Source organism: Glycine soja, chromosome 10 (genome assembly GCF_004193775.1).
Source record: "Glycine soja cultivar W05 chromosome 10, ASM419377v2, whole genome shotgun sequence".
Classification (NCBI taxonomy): Eukaryota; Viridiplantae; Streptophyta; class Magnoliopsida; order Fabales; family Fabaceae; genus Glycine; species Glycine soja.
In genome coordinates, this window is record NC_041011.1 from 4,447,256 (window position 1) to 4,466,995 (window position 19,740).

Here is a 19,740-nt window from a genome sequence, read left to right on the forward strand (position 1 = left end):
AAAAATAAAAATAAAATATCAAACTAAATTTTTTAAAAGATAAAATATCAAGATGAACCCAAATAAAAAATGACCAAAGAGATCATTTAATCTAAAAATAATAATCAAAGAATAATAATGGCCAATGGGAAAGATTGCTCAAACTAGCACAAGAGTCCTTCGTCCGAGAATTGGGAGATCATAGAAAGTTAATAGAATGTTTTAGATTTCATGTAAACAGATTATGACAGTTTTCACTTTAAAATTTCCTCCAATAAACATGTCTGTCGGGTGTGTTTCTAAACAACCTAGATTTTCACTGCGTGAAATTTGTTTCAACATGTTTATATTCCAGTTCTCATTTTTCTCCATCGAAGATGGTGTGATTTCTTGATCCTGTTCTACCCATACACCAGAGTAACTAGTTGATAATGTGAAAAAGCATTTGATTCAAGCACAAGATCGAGGAAAAAGTAACTTAAATTACAGTAAGTTATCCGAGCATCAATCGGCATAACAATCTCTTTCCACATAAATTGATTCAGGTTCCAAATGAACAAGTTGGAATAACCAGGGTCTTTATACATTAACACAACACACAGAATAATTCCCAAATTCTACATGAAGACTCCTCAACCTTTTTTCGCATATCCCCATCATTATGCCATTGTGGCCAATGCTCTGAATCAGCTATCTGTTGTTGCCTCACTTGCATTTTCGTTAGAGGTCTGTCGCACAAATTGTCCACGAAATCGAGGTCGTTGTTCAGCTAATCTCTTTCTGCTCTGATATCGAACCTAAATTAAAACCATGTTGAGTTAGCTCCCTACGACATATATCATCCTAAAAGGGTAACCGCATGATAATCCTTACTCTACTGGGTTTCATAAATAACTAAACAAATAGTTCAAATCAACAACAAAGTTTAGAACTTGTCAATCTTCCATTCTCCCAAAAGATTAGGGCCTATTTGATTTTTAAAACATTTGTTTTTTATTTTATTTTCTATTTTTTCTAGTAACTGCAGAAGTAATTCCTCTAGTCAATCTCTGTTATGAACTGAAGAACAACTCAATGATTCCTAGCATTCGAGGTCTAGGACCCTCCTAAGAAGAAATGAAGATCTGTTATGAACTGAAGAACAACTCAATGATTCCTAGCATTCGAGGTCTAGGACCCTCCTAAGAAGAAATGAAGATGAGAAAGGAATTCTATTATTTTCTCTGCTTGCTTTCTATTACATGATTCATTCATATATATATATATATATAAGTACCAAATGCTAAAAGCTGTTATCCGATTCCAGCACAATCTAACAAGCAACACTAACAGAATTTGGCAAATAACAGAAAAAGCATAAATGGCAGACAGCATATGCTTATGGAGCCAATGAATTCCTGCCAACTCAGCACTGTTGTCGGAATTGGTTATGCAAAATCATTTAGAGATATTGTGGCTTGGTTATCTTCCTCTTGGGCCTTTGGTTTGTGCCTGCTTGCTGTGTATCTGGTTGCTGCTGCTTCATTCCATTCATAACATTCCTTGGCCCATCAAAAACACCTTGTCCTCAAGGTGTTGGGACTTCAAACCATGACTTCCAAAAGTAATACCAGGATCTCAAGGTCTGTCCCGACGAAACTCACTTAGTTTAGCAGCTGCCCATAGTGCAAAAGCAGTTGGTTGGCGCTTGCATGCGACCATGGCAGACCCATAGGACTCACCTACCATCTCAAATAGTGCCATGTCTCTATGTTCCAAAAGATTGTCATGCGGAGCCGCTGCACGACCATAATGAACAACAACACTTAAGAGGTTGTCGAGGGAAACAACGGCACAAGTGTGGTTGAGCTGGTTGAAGACGGAGGACGGCACGTGGGGCACGTGGTGCTTGCTGTTGGCAGCAAGGTGGGGAGCAGGCACGGGTGAGTGGCTTTGTTGCATCGGCACGGGGCATGGAGGCGCAGTCAGCCTGGAAAGCGAAGCCGGTAATGGTGACTGATGAGGGACTTGGTTGCATGGGTGTGAAGCATGGTGGCGGAGTCGGTATGGAAAGCGGAGGCAGCAGTGGTGACTGCACGGAGGAAGATGGGTAGTGGTGGCTGGTTATCGGGATAGGCAGTTTTAGAAGAATGGATCAAGTTTGGATTCCATGGAAGCTTGGGTCTCGGCGAAACGAAGTTGAACTGCAGCAAGTTTGGCCATGGCAGCATCAAGGTGATCCACGCAAGTGGCGGAAAGTTCTGCGTCTGCCATTGAAGGACGGCAGGGAAGGGACAGGTCGGAGGAAGTGTCTATGTGTTGGTGTCCTAGCGTTGTCGTTGGCACTGCAGAATCCATGGAAGGCGGAGTCGGCATGGTCCACACAGTTTGTAGAGCCGTGGTCCCGCACAAGCCTAGCAAGCAGAACCGGGTACTCTCAAAATCAATCCCAAGGGATTGAGCTGGATGTACATAAGGAGAAGGTGTGTGCTGAAATGGAAGGGATGAGTCTGACAGAGGTGGTTGCTGATGCAGGGTAGTGTAGAGAGGATGCAATGGAAAGAGATGGTTTGACGGGTGGTGTGGGCTGGCATGGCAGCCATTGGGAGCTCAATGAAAACACCAATTGTTATGCACTGAAGAACAACTCAATGATTCCTAGCATGAGGTCTAGGACCCTCCTAAGAAGAAATGAAGATGAGAAAGGAATTCTATTATTTTCTCTGCTTGCTTTCTATTACATGATTCATTCATATATATATAAGTACCAAATGCTAAAAGCTGTTATCCGATTCCAGCACATTCTAACAAGCAACACTAACAGAATTTGGCAAATAACAGAAAAAGCATAAATGGCAGACAGCATATGCTTATGGAGCCAATGAATTCCTGCCAACTCAGCACTGTTGTCGGAATTGGTTACGCAAAATCATTTAGAGATATTGTGGCTTGGTTATCTTCCTCTTGGGCCTTTGGTTTGTGCCTGCTTGCTGTGTATCTGGTTGCTGCTGCTTCATTCCATTCATAGCAATCTCCCATTTCTGTTTGTAAAGCTCAAGTGTCTTGGGGTAAATTCCCTTAATACAAGACACTTAAGCTTTACGTACATTTGAGACGTGATTTTTGTGGAAAAACGTCTACTAGAGGAATTACTAGAGCCAAAAATTATTAAAAGGGAATGAAAGATGTGAATGCTTGTAGAAAAACACCAAAGGATGTTAAAGTACAATTAAAGGCAGCCTATGAATGATAAGAAGAAAAAAAAAAGCCAGACTATGAGCAAAAGAAAGGTGAAAAAGACTTATACTTGGAGCGGGTGCAAGAAGATCAAGATGAGGTGCAAGAAATTTCAAGGTTTCAAACTGGAAAAGACCTCTAACATCATCAGCTTAGGCTACTTGTTGCCGAGAAGAAGTTCTTTTTGAAGAATGAAATTCAGTCTAATGTACAATCAAAAACTTTCAAATTAATGCTTGAGGCGGTTGGAAATTATGGTCCTAATTTAAAGGACCCAAGCTATTACGAATTGAGAGTTCCAGTCCTTAGAAAGGAGTTGGAATATACAATGGAATAGCTTCTGAATACATGATTAATAGGAACAATAGGACCTTGATTATTTGTGAAGGGCGTTGATGCTTCTGAATACATGAAGACCAGAGAAAATATTTGAGGTTTCGAATAGCTTTGTTGAGAAAATAGATACATAACTATCTTTCAATTTCTTTTTTTTTTGCATTTTTCCTGAAAATTCTGTGTTTGCAGAGGTCAACCATTGAGTGAAGGAGGTATAGTCTCCAATATATCTACAAATAATTTTCAGTTCCTACAATGGACCAGTTTGTTTAAATAATAAACTTATTTGTTAAAAAAAACACTTATTTAAATAAAATAAACAGATTTCTATTTTTTAGTGTAATTGTCTAAACTACTTCTGCTTAAAAAAACAGTTTTCTGCTTATTTTGATAAACAAATCCAATCTGCTTATTAAATAAGCATTTTTTTTAAATCCGCTTATTTTAAAATTGCTTATTTTAAGTTTAAACAAACCGGTCCAATATCATAGTAATAGATAATAAATCACTTAAATAATCTATGGACCGTTACCTTTTTATGAAAGCACCTCTCCCTTCTCTCTTTTCTCTTTTGGCGAAATTTAGTTAAGGCCACTTCCCTTTGAGAAGTCTTGTTTTGATCTACTCTGTTGGCACTTCCACTTCCACTAGCATCACCACTGCCACTATTCCCAGTGAGTCCATTGTTGCTTTCCGTGTTTGTCCCTCCAGCATTAACTGCTGTGCTGCTCCCATTTTGTCCATTGCTTCCATTGTTGCTGCCTGAAACACTTCTATTGATACTGTGGTTTCCAACATTACCTTCAACTAGCACTTCTTCCACGTTTGATGATCCACAATGTGGAGCAGCAGTAGCCATTTTCTTTATAGATTCAGCATCATGATCAGGTGGCAGCTGATGCTTCATGTTGTCAGCAATACAGTTATGGTTTTCACAATGGAGATGGAAGTCCAGAGCTGCAGAATCTTTATGTCTGTCTAGTTTAGGTGGTGCCAGAATTGTTGCCGACATATCTTCAGTATTATTTAAGACAACTTGTTGAGAGGTACAAACAAGGCTGTTTTTTACAGGCTGGAAAGCAGATGTTTGGTACAAACATTTTGTTGTTGATGCCCCTGCTGGCTCACTCATAACTGCAGATTTAGCATAAGCATTATTAGTAGTGGAACCCATATCAATGTTATTGCTAGCACCATTTGAGTTTTGGTTAGGAGGATTGCCGCAAGAATGAGATTGAATATCACGAGATGAATCTTTCTTTGTAACTTCTAAGCTATTATTATAAGGAGAATTGCTTCCAACACATCCAGTGGGAGATTTCTTAGTGTTAGAGGCTGCATTGTACCTGCAGCAAAAGACTTTTAACAATTAAACAGTTATCCATCTTAAAATTAATTATGAACAATACAAAACAATAACACTAAATCATCATACCTTGAGAAAGCAGACTGATCAGAACGTCTTAAAACATTCCGGTCATCCTGAATTGTAATACCAGCATCTTCAACTCCTCTAAGCCTCTTTAAACTGAGCTCAAGAGATGGCAATTCTTCATCATTATTAGTACCTTTATTTTCAATATCTGAGGACTTGGGTTTTTTATTTAGGGCTTCAAATTCTCCACTATGCATCTGAGAATCACAAGTACTAGTAATGGCATCAGACAGTGATAAACCTTTGCACCTTAGCTTGCTAGATTGATTTTCACAATTAAGGTCCAGTTGTCCTCTATTAATTTGCTCACTGAATTTAGAGGGGCCGACATCAGGTGCATTGCTATGTTGAGAACCTGCAGTTTTGACTGGAACCCCATTGATATAGTTGACCATCAAGTCAATATCTCTACTGAGTCAACTTTCATCTCTTCCAAGGAAAAGAATTAAATACAATAAATCATCCCAAAATAATGGTACATGCATTAACATGCATGTGCAATAGGTACATGAAAGCATATATGAAGAGCTGGTCACCCACACTGAGGGAGTCAACTTTGAACATCTCTTTGACATTGTCTAGGTAAAAGAATTAAATACAATAAATCATCCCCAAATAAAGTACATGCATATACATGAATCTGCACTAGGTACATGAATGCATATATGAACAGCTGACCACCCACAGTTAGGGGAGAGATTACACTGTTAATGGAATGAGATCAGTAGGCATGAATTGCAATAAGAAACAAGAAACCGTAATTAAACAAGATTAAACATTTAAATTAAAAAAAAAAGACCCTCTAATGCAGCTGTATGACAGTAACAATGCATTGCAAAGCATGTCGACTAGATGAAACACATATAAATAGGAATTTCACAAATGCATAGGAAAGTGTACTTTGAAATATTATACTAGTATTGGATTCAGGAATTAAACTCATCATTATAGTATTGTCAATTCATAACTCAGGCAACTAGGATAACAAGCAGCACATTGGAAATAATACATTCAGAATCTAAATATCTTTTAGGGTTAAAATAATCATTTGGTCCCTACAGGTGACTTTCATTTATAAATCAATCCTTGTATGGAAAAAAAAAACTTAATAAGGAAATATTGGGACTAAAACTTGAGTTTTTTTTATATAGAGACTGATTCCTAAATGAATGTCACCTACAGAGAATTTAACCTATCTTTTAAACAATCAAGTGCTACCAAAATGAAGTTCCTAAAGGCAAACCCAAAAGCAAAGCAACATAGTGAAAACAAGAAAGAAAATATTAAAGACTTACAATTAATACCATGAAAATCTTCAATCAACACACCATAATATTACCATAAACATCATATATGTATTTGGATGATTGAATGAGAAAGAGTTAATGCAGTGACTGGAAGATCAAGGCACTTTGCCCTTACCAAGTTGTTCATTCTGTTCTGCACAATCCTTTGCAGCTAGAGGAACCACCTTGTTCCCACCCATTTCAGCATTGGAGTGAACAACTTGAGCACAGGTACTGTCAGGGCACTCAGCTATTTGATCCCACTGGGAAACTGGTTTATGACTATCAACTTCTACAGCACGTTTGGTCCATGAGCTCTGCAAAAGGAGGTAACAAAGAACTTGTCAAGTAGATTCCGGTTACCAGAATTAGAACATGGTCTCCATACAACAATACTGGAAAGTTGGTCCTAAACCAGTATGCTGATGACTTCTTGTGGTGTTTGCTGTTAAACTGTTTACCTAATTACTAAAACATTTGAATCTAATGTGTCTTAATGAACGATGTGTTAAATTATGAAGTTTTGTAGCTCTTTACTTTTTCATATACTAGGAAGTAATAACAGCATTTCATGTTAGTCTAATAAAACACCACAAACAGAGCCACAGAACTGTAAGAGATGAATGCAAAATGAGGTGTATCTTCGATCATCAGAAAATGTACCCAACAAGAACACACTTCCCCCAGAGTTACAACTCCTATACCAGTCCTCTGTCCAAGTCATGTTATGTCTGCCTCCTCTCTCTAACTCACCTCTTTCCCTATACTCCTCAATTCTCACTCCCCTGCATAACCACCTGCCATGTTGGCATTCTTTCTCCTAGAATAGACACACCAGATAATGGGCCTGGTCAAAACACACCATCAGCTGATCCCTCCCCCTCATTCTCATTCAGGGGTCTAACAAAGTCAGACAGCAGCAACTACATGAACCACTTTTTCTGCATTAAATTAGTCAAACAAAGTGTGCCACACTTCCTACTCAATCAACGAATTTTTTTAGAGATTGTAATTTGAAAAATATAAAACTTTCACATTAACAGGTTAGGTTCAAAGTGAACCATTTTTACATGATATACAAAAGATAAACCCAGACAGTTACATAAATCCAAGTTTTCAAAACAAAATAAAATATCAATTCCAAGTTTTCAAAACAGAGTAAATATCAGTATAATTAATTTCTCAGCCATGTACATCAGATCAGTAATTATTTCTCCTCTTATACACATACTCAAATGAAAGGAGTCCCCCTCCTCCTGGATTGTTGCAGAAAACCTACATGAGGCTCAAGGCTATCCGTTAAACTTAGCACCAAAACTGTTATAACTGGACAGCAGAGATAGGAAACAGAAGTGGGTAATTTGAACTGATGAGTAATGAAGAAACCACAGACAGGCAAAATTATACATGTTCATTCACGGGTGAATGATACGGACAACCTTTAACCCCCAGGTAGTTTATGTGTAACATATAGATTCACAAAACACTTTTCTGAGAGTGTGCTAACTTCTAGGGGAAAAAATTAAAAGGATCAAGATTTTTTTTTGTCAATGTCCCTTCTTGCTGGTTTTCATAACAGAATCTTCTTAGTTCTCAGTGGTAGTGAGCAAGTTGCAGCATGCCTAAGCTTCTCTCAGTTTGATTTTTCATATAGAGAGAGAGAGGGAGGGAGGGAGGGAGGGAGGGAGGGAGGGAGGAGGGATCAACTTACACCAAGAGTAACTAAATGACAGATCAGGCAAGAATCCAACTAAATGATGTATGGTAATTCATATCTATTGGAAAAAATCCAAATCTCACATCGGCTAGAGCCTATAGATAGTACCCATATAGAGTATATAAATGAGGGATAATACTCACCTTACAAGCAGATTGTGTAGGGTTAAGTTAGGCCCAAACCCACATTCTAAAATAATATCAAAGTCTATCCTAGATCCATTAATGGGCCACCTACCATATTATCCACGCACCAAGCCGAAAAAATGTTGGGTGTGAGGGGGTGTATCAGAAAAAACCCAAGTCCAACATTGGCTAGAGATGGTGCCAATTTAAAGTATATAAGTGGGGGACGGCAATTTTTCTGGCATTAGGTTACAGCGATGGCAGACTTGGTGGATCTCCCTTACATGGTGTATTTGGCACCATAGAAATAGGAGTGTTTTCTCAAATGAAAGCTTCAATAGTAACAAATTGATGGAGGATGCTCTATTCTTCTGCTGGACCTGGCTAAAAAACTTGGAAAAAGGATTTGACATCCCATTCCACTACTGGTCCAGTCAAATCAGGGATGGGTTTTGTAATCAGGGGGGGATTAGCATATAGATGTTGTGTAGTTGGGCGCCAAGCTTACAGTCAGATCTATGGTTACTTAATTCTTGCTGTATAGCTTGTATTAGGACAGCATAGCTCTGCATAATATGGTGCTAGGTTGTATATACAACAGTACCCCTTGTACTGATATTATTACTATATATATTATAATCTTACTTTTGCTGATAAAAAAAAAAAAAAAGCCGGTTAGAGTAAGGCCTAAACGGCTAAACCCACATTCTAAGAATATCCTTATAAAAGTTTTACAATATGAATTACCAAATTAACAAATAAAAGACACCCACGAAACCTAGCTTTAACAGTAAGGCCTGTTTAATCTATGCACGAGAGCTTTTCAAACAAAACATCACAAATACAGAAGTTATACCTGAGTGCCACTACCATTGTCACTTCCATCCACATTATTCAGGCCTATACTTTCATTATCATCTTCGTCATTGCTTCCAGAATTATTATCAGACTTCTCAAGACTCTTTGATTTTATAGACTTCTGGGTTTGTGTGCCACTTTCACTGCCACTCCCACTAGACTGTAGGGAAAGAAAAAAAAATAATAGTCATAATTGGCAAAGTAACTGAAGGCTCACATCATATCAAACAAATAATTTTAAGCATGAAGGAAGATATCACAAATCTGCATTGGCATTGAGCAACATTCCATCCACATTTAATAATAATAATAATAATAATAACAATAATAATCAGTGGTTCTCACATATACATCAATCCTATAATAATATTATGATACCTCAGGAGAGGTTTGTTACATGGTATCAAGCAAGATTCCCGGGAATGTAGACTTGGAAATATGACAATCCCAAGTTTGGTAAAACTTTTGTAAAAACACTCCCAGTAGTGGTTGATTCCCAGGAATGTAAAATACTCATAATTGTCTTGCTTCTTATTACCATGGAGAAGAATGGGTATATTGGACTCCTATGGAAATAAAAGTTATTTACTGTAATAGCTAGCTGCCTATCCCCATTTCATTCTACCACATTTCTATTTTTACTTTTATTTTTTAGTTAAATAAATTTACTTTTTTCTGAAATTACTATTGTCAAACAAACATGTTCATGGCAATAATATTCCCAGGCATAATACTCTAGGGAAAGTGATTCCCGGGAATAAAATTTCATACCTTGGAACAAACACCACACCCAATTAGATAGCAAAGGCAACAAACTGCTTGTAAGTTATATTGTCATACATATTATTGGCCAGAAAAGGAAAAAGAAAGTACAATGTCAGGAAAGAAAAATTCAAGTCAGCTTACACTGTGACATCTTCTCCAAACATGCTGCCACAGGTTTTTAAGCTCATTCTTCCGTATGGGTTTAACTAGAAAGTCAACAGCACCCTTTGACAAACACTTAAAGACTAAACCCATAGAATCATGAGATGACATCACTGCAGACCAATCCCATTAGAAGCCATAGAAAAGAGTAGCTCTCTTGCAGCATGAGATGAGAAAAAGAAATGCTTCAAACCAAACATATATAAGCAGTTGGAAAAACTTACTAACTACTGGAATATTTTTGCGGGTTTTGTGGCCCATAATCTTGTATAGAAGTCCAATGCCTGATAAGCCAGGCATTGCCACCTCAGTTAAAACAAGATCAATATGATTGGTTAAATCCTCCAATATCTTCCAAGCTTGCAATCCGTTTGCTGCTTCAATAACTGGAAAATACAAACGCAAATTAAGATCTTATTTAACAATATTAGACTCTTCATGTAGAATTATATTAAAAAAATTAGAAATATTCATAATAGCAATTATAATAATGCCATGGGCAAAATATTTGCTCATAAAGTTAATATATAGATGTTTAAAAACATCACTTTTTCACTGCAAATGGTTACAATGCTCATGATGTTTAAAAACATCACTTTTTCACAATTCTACCCCCCCCCCCCCAAGCTGGAACTCACAAGTAATTTCAGAATCTTGGAAAGATCTACTGAAAAGTTGAAGATAGTGCAAGTATTGGAAAATACAATAACTTATTCGAAAGAACAAAAGTGGATGCAGATCGATGCAGGAAACAAATCCTCAGCCAAGCATGCATCTCCAGTAAAACTATTCAACAAGAAACAACATTCATGTGCAGTATGGATTCGGGTACAGGTATCCACTTGTTGAAGGTCATTCGAACTTTTCCTGGAAGTATGGGATGGATTACTTCAGCACTGTAGTGCCTAGTACTCAAAGTTTGGCTTCAGGCATTTTCTCAACCCCTTAAAATTTGAGTAGGTCATTGACCAATTTGCAGATATTATTAAGTCAGACATTTACACACATGAACAATCATCATATCAGCGAGAGAAAGGTAATAATACACCTATCATCTTGGGCATGCACTGGTATGTATAACTAACCAACATACAAAAGGAGGTAAGCAACATAAAATTTGACAATGCAAACAGTAGTTGTTAAAAGGTCAGTGTCCAGACCTAACCAAACAAATAAATAATTCCATTATAAACGGATAAGAACTAACCTTCATAACTACAATTGCGAAGCAGTGCAGTGACAACATGACGGGTAGAGTCATCAATCTCCACAAGCAAGACCTTAAGGGATCTAATATGCAAAAACCTCTCCCAACAAATTATTGCCCCTTGAGGCTGTGGTATATGCTGCTGGACAGAGGAGGACTCCACAGTCCCCCCCTGTTCAACCTTAACTTCTTCAGCAATTCCATTACATTTCACTTCCTCGCATAAACCACGCTCCCCACCAGCAATCTTCTTCCCATCTCGTAAGCGCTGATTCAGTTCTTTCAGCTCTTTGCTGTCGCCATCAACACTCATCTGGACAACCCTTGTCATCCAGAATGCCCAAATTCACAGTGATTATTATAACCCGTTCTCATCCAAAGAAAAACAGCACATGCAATAATCACCAGGAACCCCAACCCAAATGCAACTGCAAATCACTAGATATGCAGTTAAAAGAAAATAGCAAGAACCTATACAACTATACAAGTAAGACAAACAAATGCCCTGACCATATATCCACAGCACTCTAGCAGAGTATACCTTTCTAAAACCATTCACTTCAAATCCAACCTTAGAAATTATTCAAAACTAACCACGGATCTAGTGCAAATACTAATCCCTACATGAAGTGACTTTCCAAACCCTAAGTAAGCAGAAGAGCTTAACTGAGGACTTCCGAGATTTTACTTACTGAAAATCCAAAACGTCAAAGCAGTAACTGCACACACACAAAAGATCTTTGCTCGAACATGAACATCCAGAACCAGAAACGATGCATCGTATACTTTATGCTAAATCGCTCACACTGCAAAAAAAAAAAAAGAAAAAAAAAAGAAGAAAGAATAGATTTGAATATAGAAACAATATATCCTAATTCCAAATCAAAAACTTCAAAACAAGAGAACAAGACGATGATTACCAGCTCAGAAACTTCATTAATCGCCATTATGGAGTCATTATGAAAACGATTGAAATTACTACATCATAATAGCAATAAATAACAAAAAGAAAACTGCTGTTATTAAAAGTTAAAGCCAAATGGAATTAGGATAAGGATAAACAAACTTGGAAGAAAAAGAATAAAAATCTGCAACTAGGTGATGTGTTTGTGGCGTGGAGTGAGCAAAATCTGAAAAGCACGAGTTTAGGGAAGGGGAGAGAGAGGAGAAAGATATTGGGGTGGGTTCAGACCGCGATGACCTCGTTTGCTGACGTGGACGATGTGGAGGCGTGGAATGTTCTTGACGTGTCACGTTGGAGGAAGATATTTCCACGTCGGCGTCCACGTGGATGAAATCAAAAGGAGGGCGAGTAACGTGAAGGAGAGGATCTTCAAAGATTTGGGGAGGGACACGTGGCGCGATCTCGCTTGGGAAGTTTCTGGCCTTTTGTGGAAACGTCGATGGTAGTATTGTGCAAGTTTTCTACAAGCAATTCTTTTTCGTCAAATGCTAAAAACTCAGATACACAGAAGTAAGATAATTCGGCCAAATAAAATGTCCTCATTTTATTTTTATTGTTCAAATTTAGTCTCAAAATCATGAAGGACAGAGAATCAATCGTCATAGAGTTGTTTTCGTTTAACAAAAGTTTCTGATTGGGATATTTATTATGCAATTCTATTGAATATCTGAAAAGAAATTTTTATTGTTTATAATAACTTTATTTGCCTTATCAGACTTGTTTTCTCTTAATTATACATGTAATTTAAGAAAAATTAATTTTAAATATAAAGTAAATAAAAGACTAAAAATAATAAATAAATAACTAAAATCCAAACAAAAAATAGTAAAAAATTAAAAGTCATAAAAAATTGAAAACTATAAACTTAATTAATTCATTAATTTTTATTACTCGTCTTTCCCTCTCAATATCATTCCTTTTAATTTTTTTAATACCAAGCATACTATTATGGTCTCCACGGTTCATTATAAAAGTATTAGTAAAAAAAAATTAAATATGTTTTTAATTCTTATAATTTAATGTTTTTTTATTTTTCATTCTAACAAAATCATTTTTTATTTTTCATCCTTATAAATTATGTTTATTTTTTTTTCTTTTAGTATTTTAGATAGTATGTTTTTTTTACTGATTAAAGTCTTATATAAAGTGTTAGAAAATCGAAAAATAGAATAAACATGATTTAAAAAAACTAAATAAAAATAATAATTTTGTAAGGAAAAAAAATATTAAATTGCAAAAACTAAAAAAAAAAGTGTTTAAACCAAAATAAAAAACCGATGTCAATACTCCAGTACATCTATTTTTGTCACGGTAGTATATAACTTCGATTATCAAGAGAAATAATAGTTCGGAAATTCTCAAAGAAAGTTTAGAAATAATGAGTCATATATATATGTTGCATGTATATTACGTATCAAACATGTTCAATTTTAAATATGGGGTTTTATTTTCACATAAATTAACCAATTAGAACTCAACTAACCACTTAACGGGTCAAATCTTACTTCAACAGTTCACTAAAAAAGAAACTTACATATGATTAAAATTTGTACCTTTTTTAATATTTAAAATATTAACCACATAATTATTGTTATCTTAACTGGACTTGACCGTTTATAATAATAATAATAATAATAATGATAATGATAATATCTCATTATTATAAGTAAGCTTAATTCATTAAAAGAAAAAAATTAAAATGATTTTGCTTCATCTTTTGCAGAAGAAATTGACTTACAAATCTGTACGAAGTATTTTTTGTCACTTTAATGAATTTTTTTCTTTGCCAAATTCACATACTCCATGCATAACCTGTCTAATGCGGAGATCAATAATTGATGTTGATATATTATACACAGGTGCTGAAACATTATGCAAAGGTAGAAATAAAAAAAAAACAATAAATTTAAAAAAAAATTCTCTAATTAATTCTAACTACTACACTACTTTTTTCACTTATTTGATGTCATATTCAACTCTATACATAATAATTTGAAAAAATATCAACAAACCACAAAGTCAGAAAAGGAATTGGCCTAACTACCATACTAGTGCAGTCTATATTTATCTTACTATACATTAGTTAATCTACCTTTTTGTAAGTTATTTTTTTTCTAATACTAGTTACTAGCCGGTTAATGTTGGGTAAACAATCAAACATTAAATCTCATTTTTTTTATTCTTTAAGAATTCACATAATGATATAAGATTTCGTTTCATTTATATGAGTGGAAATGATTTATTTAATAAAAAAAAATTGTATTCAATAATCACATTCATCTTTGATTTAATGAGTTCGAAAACACTTATGATTTCTGATTAAAAAAAACTTATTTTTTTAGCAAATCTGATTTCTTCGGTTTGTCTACTTAACATGTTAATGAGTAATTAATAATGATGTTTTGAAAAAATACAGAGAATCTATTAGCAATTGGATATAACCCTTCCCAAAATAAAAAATTAAATCATAGACTTAGTCACATATGCACTAGGCAATTCATCTTATAATAAAATACTAAAATGCTCCGTCCGCACTAGGCAAATAATCTTGAGATAAAATAATAAAGAAAAGAAACAAAACTTAAAGGTGGGTGAAGCAAAAGTGCAATTTGCGAAGGTCATAATCGAGGTTGTAACTAAAGATGTTCTTACATACTTTGAGCTAAATTTGGACCACAAGCAGCAGCAATACTCTGAAATAATAGAGTCAGGCTTTTTTTTTTAGGGGATAATAGAGTCGGGCTTGTGCATCGCTGTTACTTCCTTTGAGATAGCACCTCTATCATGTTTTGATGCTTTGAGATAGTACCAAATTTCTAACATCTAGCTCGCCAAGCGTTTTGGGTTTCATTTTGGTTTACACTTTACAGCTAAATAGCATGACATTAATCCTACCTATTCCTCATTCTCTTCTTCCCCTATATGAATAGAATCTTCGTTGAAACATTTGAATTGCATGGGCAGTTGGGCACCCTCTTGTAATAAAAGTTGTCATCATCATCGGATACAAATGATTTAATTGGATTATATACTGTTTCAATTGAATGAATGGAAAACTGGAAACCCTATATAGACTTTGCAGGTAAAAGCAAAGTTAAATACAGTCATCCATTATCTTTGCATATGTTTGAGGACTCGCATTCTACGACAAGATTTACCGAGGGAATTTCGTTTTTCTTGGATCTTGCAAGCACTAGTTAAAAAATTAATAAATGAAAACTATTTATAAAAATTCACCAGAAATGTATTAAAAATAAAAAATTACGACGAAAGTACATTAACAACATTTTTTTAACATTCTTTTTTATTTACTTTTGATCCTTAGAGCAATAGTTAACATATTTCCCTTTTTTCCTTTTACCAAATTTTAGTAAGCCTGTTTGGACAAAAACAACGAGCTACCTGGGTAAAATATACAGTACAATCTATCTTGTACCACGTAAACTTTAGTGGTCAAGACTGGTACTGCGCCTTGTTTGATATTAGCAACTGTTTAAACTTATTGTAGAAGAAACCACTAAACAGTATAATTAAACAATCTATTCTTAAAGAAAAATAACAACTCCTAACGAATAAAGATAAGTTCCACACCATTGCCAGCAATAAAATAGAGAATTCTAGTTCTATTCACTGAGACAACAAAATCATTGTTAAAGAAACAAGAATATTCAAAGAAAAGGAGGAGTTATTCATTAGTATTGTGAAATCAAAAGACTTATTCAAATAACATGAAACATCATATTAAATAATTTTTTTCCTGGAAGTTACTCCAGTAAAAAAGCCTTCCCTAAATCACGAGCATGTGATGATGTGTTGATGTAATAGAATAAGTTCATTCACATTTAATTTACAACAATAGTGATGATGCACCAATCCTATCGACGTTGATTCCTGACCAACTATCTTTCTAGCAATACTGTGATATATTATTCACTCTTCACAATAACATTATATGCTAGGAAACCCTTCCCATATAACCAAATTATACGAAAACAAAACGCAACACTACCAGTCTTATCAGATTACAACACTTACAAATATCATCATTGGTCCAAAATAATACTAGCAGAGAAGTTCCCTTGCTTTGGTTCTCTGTCCTGCAAAATTGCCAAGCATGCAATATAAGCACGCAAAGAATGAAATACTTACTGTTATGATACATTATTATATCTTTATGCTGCAGCAGATCGTTTGTCCTCGTAATCATCAAGATTAAGAGCATGTAGCAACTTAGGCCAAGATTCCGGGATTCCTCCAGGCAGGTTAAACTCCAATAATTTTCCTCTCGAACGGTAAAATTCCTCCACAGGCTGAGTCTGCAATCAACACAAAACAAATTTTTAAACCAAGTAGAAAGGGAAGTCAAAATCATTCACAAAAATGTAATTATAAGCAACAGGAAATTGGAAACACCAACAAGTTCACTCAGATCGTTTATAAATCCTTCACAATAACAATAAATATACAACTACAAATAAGAAGCCATTCAAGCACCAGATCTTACTGAAGTCTGCCCTTAATTAATAATAATAATATAATATGCAGCAATACCATTTCATTGTATATTCGAAGCCTTTCTTTGACCACTGATTCAGTATCATCTGATCGAGTAATGAGCTTTGACATACAATTCTCAGGAGGAAGAAGTGGAGCCATAATAATTTCAGGGCTCCCATTCTCGGCCTTGATGTTAATAGAAGCAACATTAAAATTACCCCCACACTGATTGCAAATTCTCCTACCAAGGCATTTCTCAAGCAGAACATCTTCTCGGAGCTTCAGATTGATTACCAAGTCAATGTCAGTTACCCCTTCCAATATTTCCTGCGAGCGAAAAACAAAAACATTGTAGAATTTGAGTATTCCGTTTTTTAAAGTTTTAAACTGCTTCTATGAAAAGTAAGAAAGCAACAGAACTGTTGCAACTACAACACATATGAAGGGACGAAGAGGCAGAACCAGAGACAAATTAAAGCTGCTTGTATGACAGGGAGTAATAGCTGATCAGGTGGGGAAATGAAAAAAAAAACAATAAAAAAAAACTAGATAAGGTAGGTTGCCTAATGAAAAAATTCATTCACTTCCTTTTCATTAGAAATTACATTTTTGGGTATCAAAACCCACTATAAATATTTGTGTTCCTTGTATTCATGTAAAGGTTTAGTAAACAAAATAAGGGGAGTACCTATAATGAAATACACTTAACCAAAGTGAAGAAACTCACTGCTTGCTTAATTGTTCGAGGAAAACCATCAAGAATAAATCCCAGATCGCCTTTAGCTTCCCCAGCAACAAGTCTCTTTGACAATAAACGTATAATAATTTCATCTGACACCAATTGACCTTGTTTTACAATTTCTGATAGCTGTAATAAACCAAAAATTACAAATCAAAAAGTGGAAGAATTGGTCTGATGGACATAAAACAAACATTCTATCCCAACAAGGAGACAACAATTAGGCCACAATATATCAGCTTGAAATACCATAACTATGTATTAATCAAAGCTTGAATATATTTTCAGTCAACTGATCTTTAAAAAGTCGAGAATAGTATTTAGATTCAATGAAAATTACACAAAATTCAATCTTTCGAAGTTAAAGACTTACTAGCATGGCAGACAGGTAGGTTTTCCTTATAACCCAATAAATAAATTACAGTTACAGGATTATGCTCTACAATTTCTAAAGAGAATACAAGAATGTTTATAATTAAAATGTTCAAGGAACTGAAAACCAACAAATCTCAATTTAAAATTCTTGCTGCACAAGTTGTAAGTCTTGTGACAAACAACAGTACAGATATAAATCATATAGTAAAAGGAGCTAAAGATACAATCAATGCAAAAAGAGGGGAATACCAATGATGACACTCCACTCTAATAACTGGTTTTAACAAACCAAAACAATTGCCAGTGAGGTATGCCAGTCCAACAAAAACCAAAGAATTAATTATTATGATGTCTAAAGTTTCCTGCATCACCAGATCGAAGACCTTGCCATCCAGCTACACACACATGGATGCCACTACCTGACATGATAATAGACCTATCAATTCAGGTTGGTAATGGTGGCTAAATGGGCCAACCGACCTCAAGTCATCCTGTCTGCTGGGGCAGCCAGGACAGACAGCTCAGTGTAAGTTCCCTCAATATTTTAAGAACTTATTATTTTAACAAGTTTTATTTTATGTTATTTTATATTTTTTAAAGACCCCCCTCCACCAACATCTACATGGGACAATCTAGTTTAGCATAATTTATTGTACAACTCCTATGCAAGAGACTCGAGTCCAAAACTCAGTCTGCAAAATGACAAAAAACTAGTAACAAGTAGTTCCTTCTTATATGCAAACTGCAAAGTGGGATAACGATACACCTGAAACTATCTAACTCCCACCAATAAAACCAACACCTGTAAGTTCTAAGAAGATATCCATACAAAGTTTAATTTCTATACACTCTCAATACAATATATATATATATATATATATATATATATATATATATAAAATTGTAAATCAATCAAAAATCATCGTTAACACGACTTTTATGATAGTTGACTTTTAAATACTCATTGTAAAAGCCATCCACAACGATTAGACTTTTTTTTTTTTTGTCTCTTGGGCTTCTGATCTGACATTGAACTAATCCCCTCCCACAAGGTTGGCCCATTTTGGGGTAAAATATACCTCCAATTGCTATTCCATGTTCCAAGTCGGGGTCGAATCCTAGACCTTAGTTAAGGGATCAAGTGTCAAAACATTTGTACGAACAACTTTTGGTAACGGTTTGTGATTAGATGACAACTTTTTAATATTTTTTAAAATAATAATTATCATCCCATTTTTCTGTCTAAGCGCTGCGCCGTACGCAGAAATTTCAATAACCTTGACCAAATTTGCGTTACAAAAATTAATCTAGTTAATTCAAAGTGAAGAGGAAGAAGAAGAGAACCTGGGAAGAAAGGGGGTCAGAGGAGGCGAGTTCGTCGCGAACGAGATCGCCGGTGGCGATGTGAGGGACGCCGAGGAGGTTGGACAGGCGACTAGCGTACGTTCCTTTTCCGACGCCGGGGCAGCCGAGGAACGCCCACTGCACGCACCGCTTGCTCAGATCTTCGCGCCGCGGAAACGGGCGGAAGGACGCGGCGTCGTGCGGCGGCGCGTGGGATTTGACTTCGGAGGAGCTCAGGCACCTCCTCATCTGGGGTGAGAAGGTTGACGCGCGCTTCGCGAGGCGGGTTACGGCCACCATGATGATGTGATTTGCAGAGTTGCGCTGAATGATCAAATTCAACGGACACGGTGGTGATTGATTAATCGATTAACCTGTTAATTATTTTTTCGCTTTCGGAATTTATTTATACAATATTTGCTTTAAATATCTAAAATTTTCAACTTAGATTTTGCTTGCACACAAGTCACAAAGATATAGTATGTTAAAAAACACGTGGATGAATTTATAAATTTAAAAGGCGAGCCGTACGAATAAATTAAATAATCGTGGAGAGTAATTTTACACGTTATCCATTTGGTCCTTAAATGTATAAAGATGAAGGTATCTCTTAACTTGGTTAAATATTAATTTCTTTGTGATGCAGAAATATCATTGATTTATTGAAATTTTATACATGTAAAAATTGAACATGAATTATTATTTCACTAAAAAGATCATTAGACCATTCTACCA

At 35.5% G+C, this 19,740-nt stretch overlaps 2 protein-coding genes across 4 annotated transcripts; both read right to left on the bottom strand.

Moving 5' to 3' along the window:
• Nucleotides 1–408: 408 nt before the first annotated feature.
• On the bottom strand, nt 409–12,233 carry LOC114371034 (two-component response regulator-like APRR7). 3 transcript variants are annotated; one of them, XM_028328435.1, is made up of 10 exons: nt 12,007–12,232; nt 11,779–11,892; nt 11,087–11,409; nt 10,104–10,265; nt 9,859–9,992; nt 8,951–9,112; nt 6,389–6,569; nt 4,967–5,333; nt 4,064–4,877; nt 409–776 (listed from the first exon to the last, which is right to left on the bottom strand). In XM_028328435.1, exons 3-10 carry the CDS (start codon nt 11,397–11,399, stop codon nt 666–668), a joined length of 2,244 nt encoding a protein of 747 aa, XP_028184236.1. In that variant the 5' UTR covers nt 11,400–11,409; nt 11,779–11,892; nt 12,007–12,232; the 3' UTR covers nt 409–665. The 3 variants fall into 3 exon arrangements, with proteins under 3 accessions (XP_028184236.1, XP_028184235.1, XP_028184234.1); XM_028328434.1 differs by having other exon boundaries at nt 4,967–5,321; nt 11,087–11,892; nt 12,007–12,233; XM_028328433.1 differs by having other exon boundaries at nt 11,087–11,892.
• A 3,484-nt stretch (nt 12,234–15,717) lies between these two features.
• LOC114372557 (probable adenylate kinase 1, chloroplastic) lies at nt 15,718–19,461 on the bottom strand. The gene is made up of 4 exons (XM_028330182.1): nt 19,006–19,461; nt 17,275–17,415; nt 16,602–16,874; nt 15,718–16,366 (listed from the first exon to the last, which is right to left on the bottom strand). Exons 1-4 carry the CDS (start codon nt 19,303–19,305, stop codon nt 16,223–16,225), a joined length of 858 nt encoding a protein of 285 aa, XP_028185983.1. The 5' UTR covers nt 19,306–19,461; the 3' UTR covers nt 15,718–16,222.
• Between the last annotated feature and the right edge of the window lie 279 nt (nt 19,462–19,740).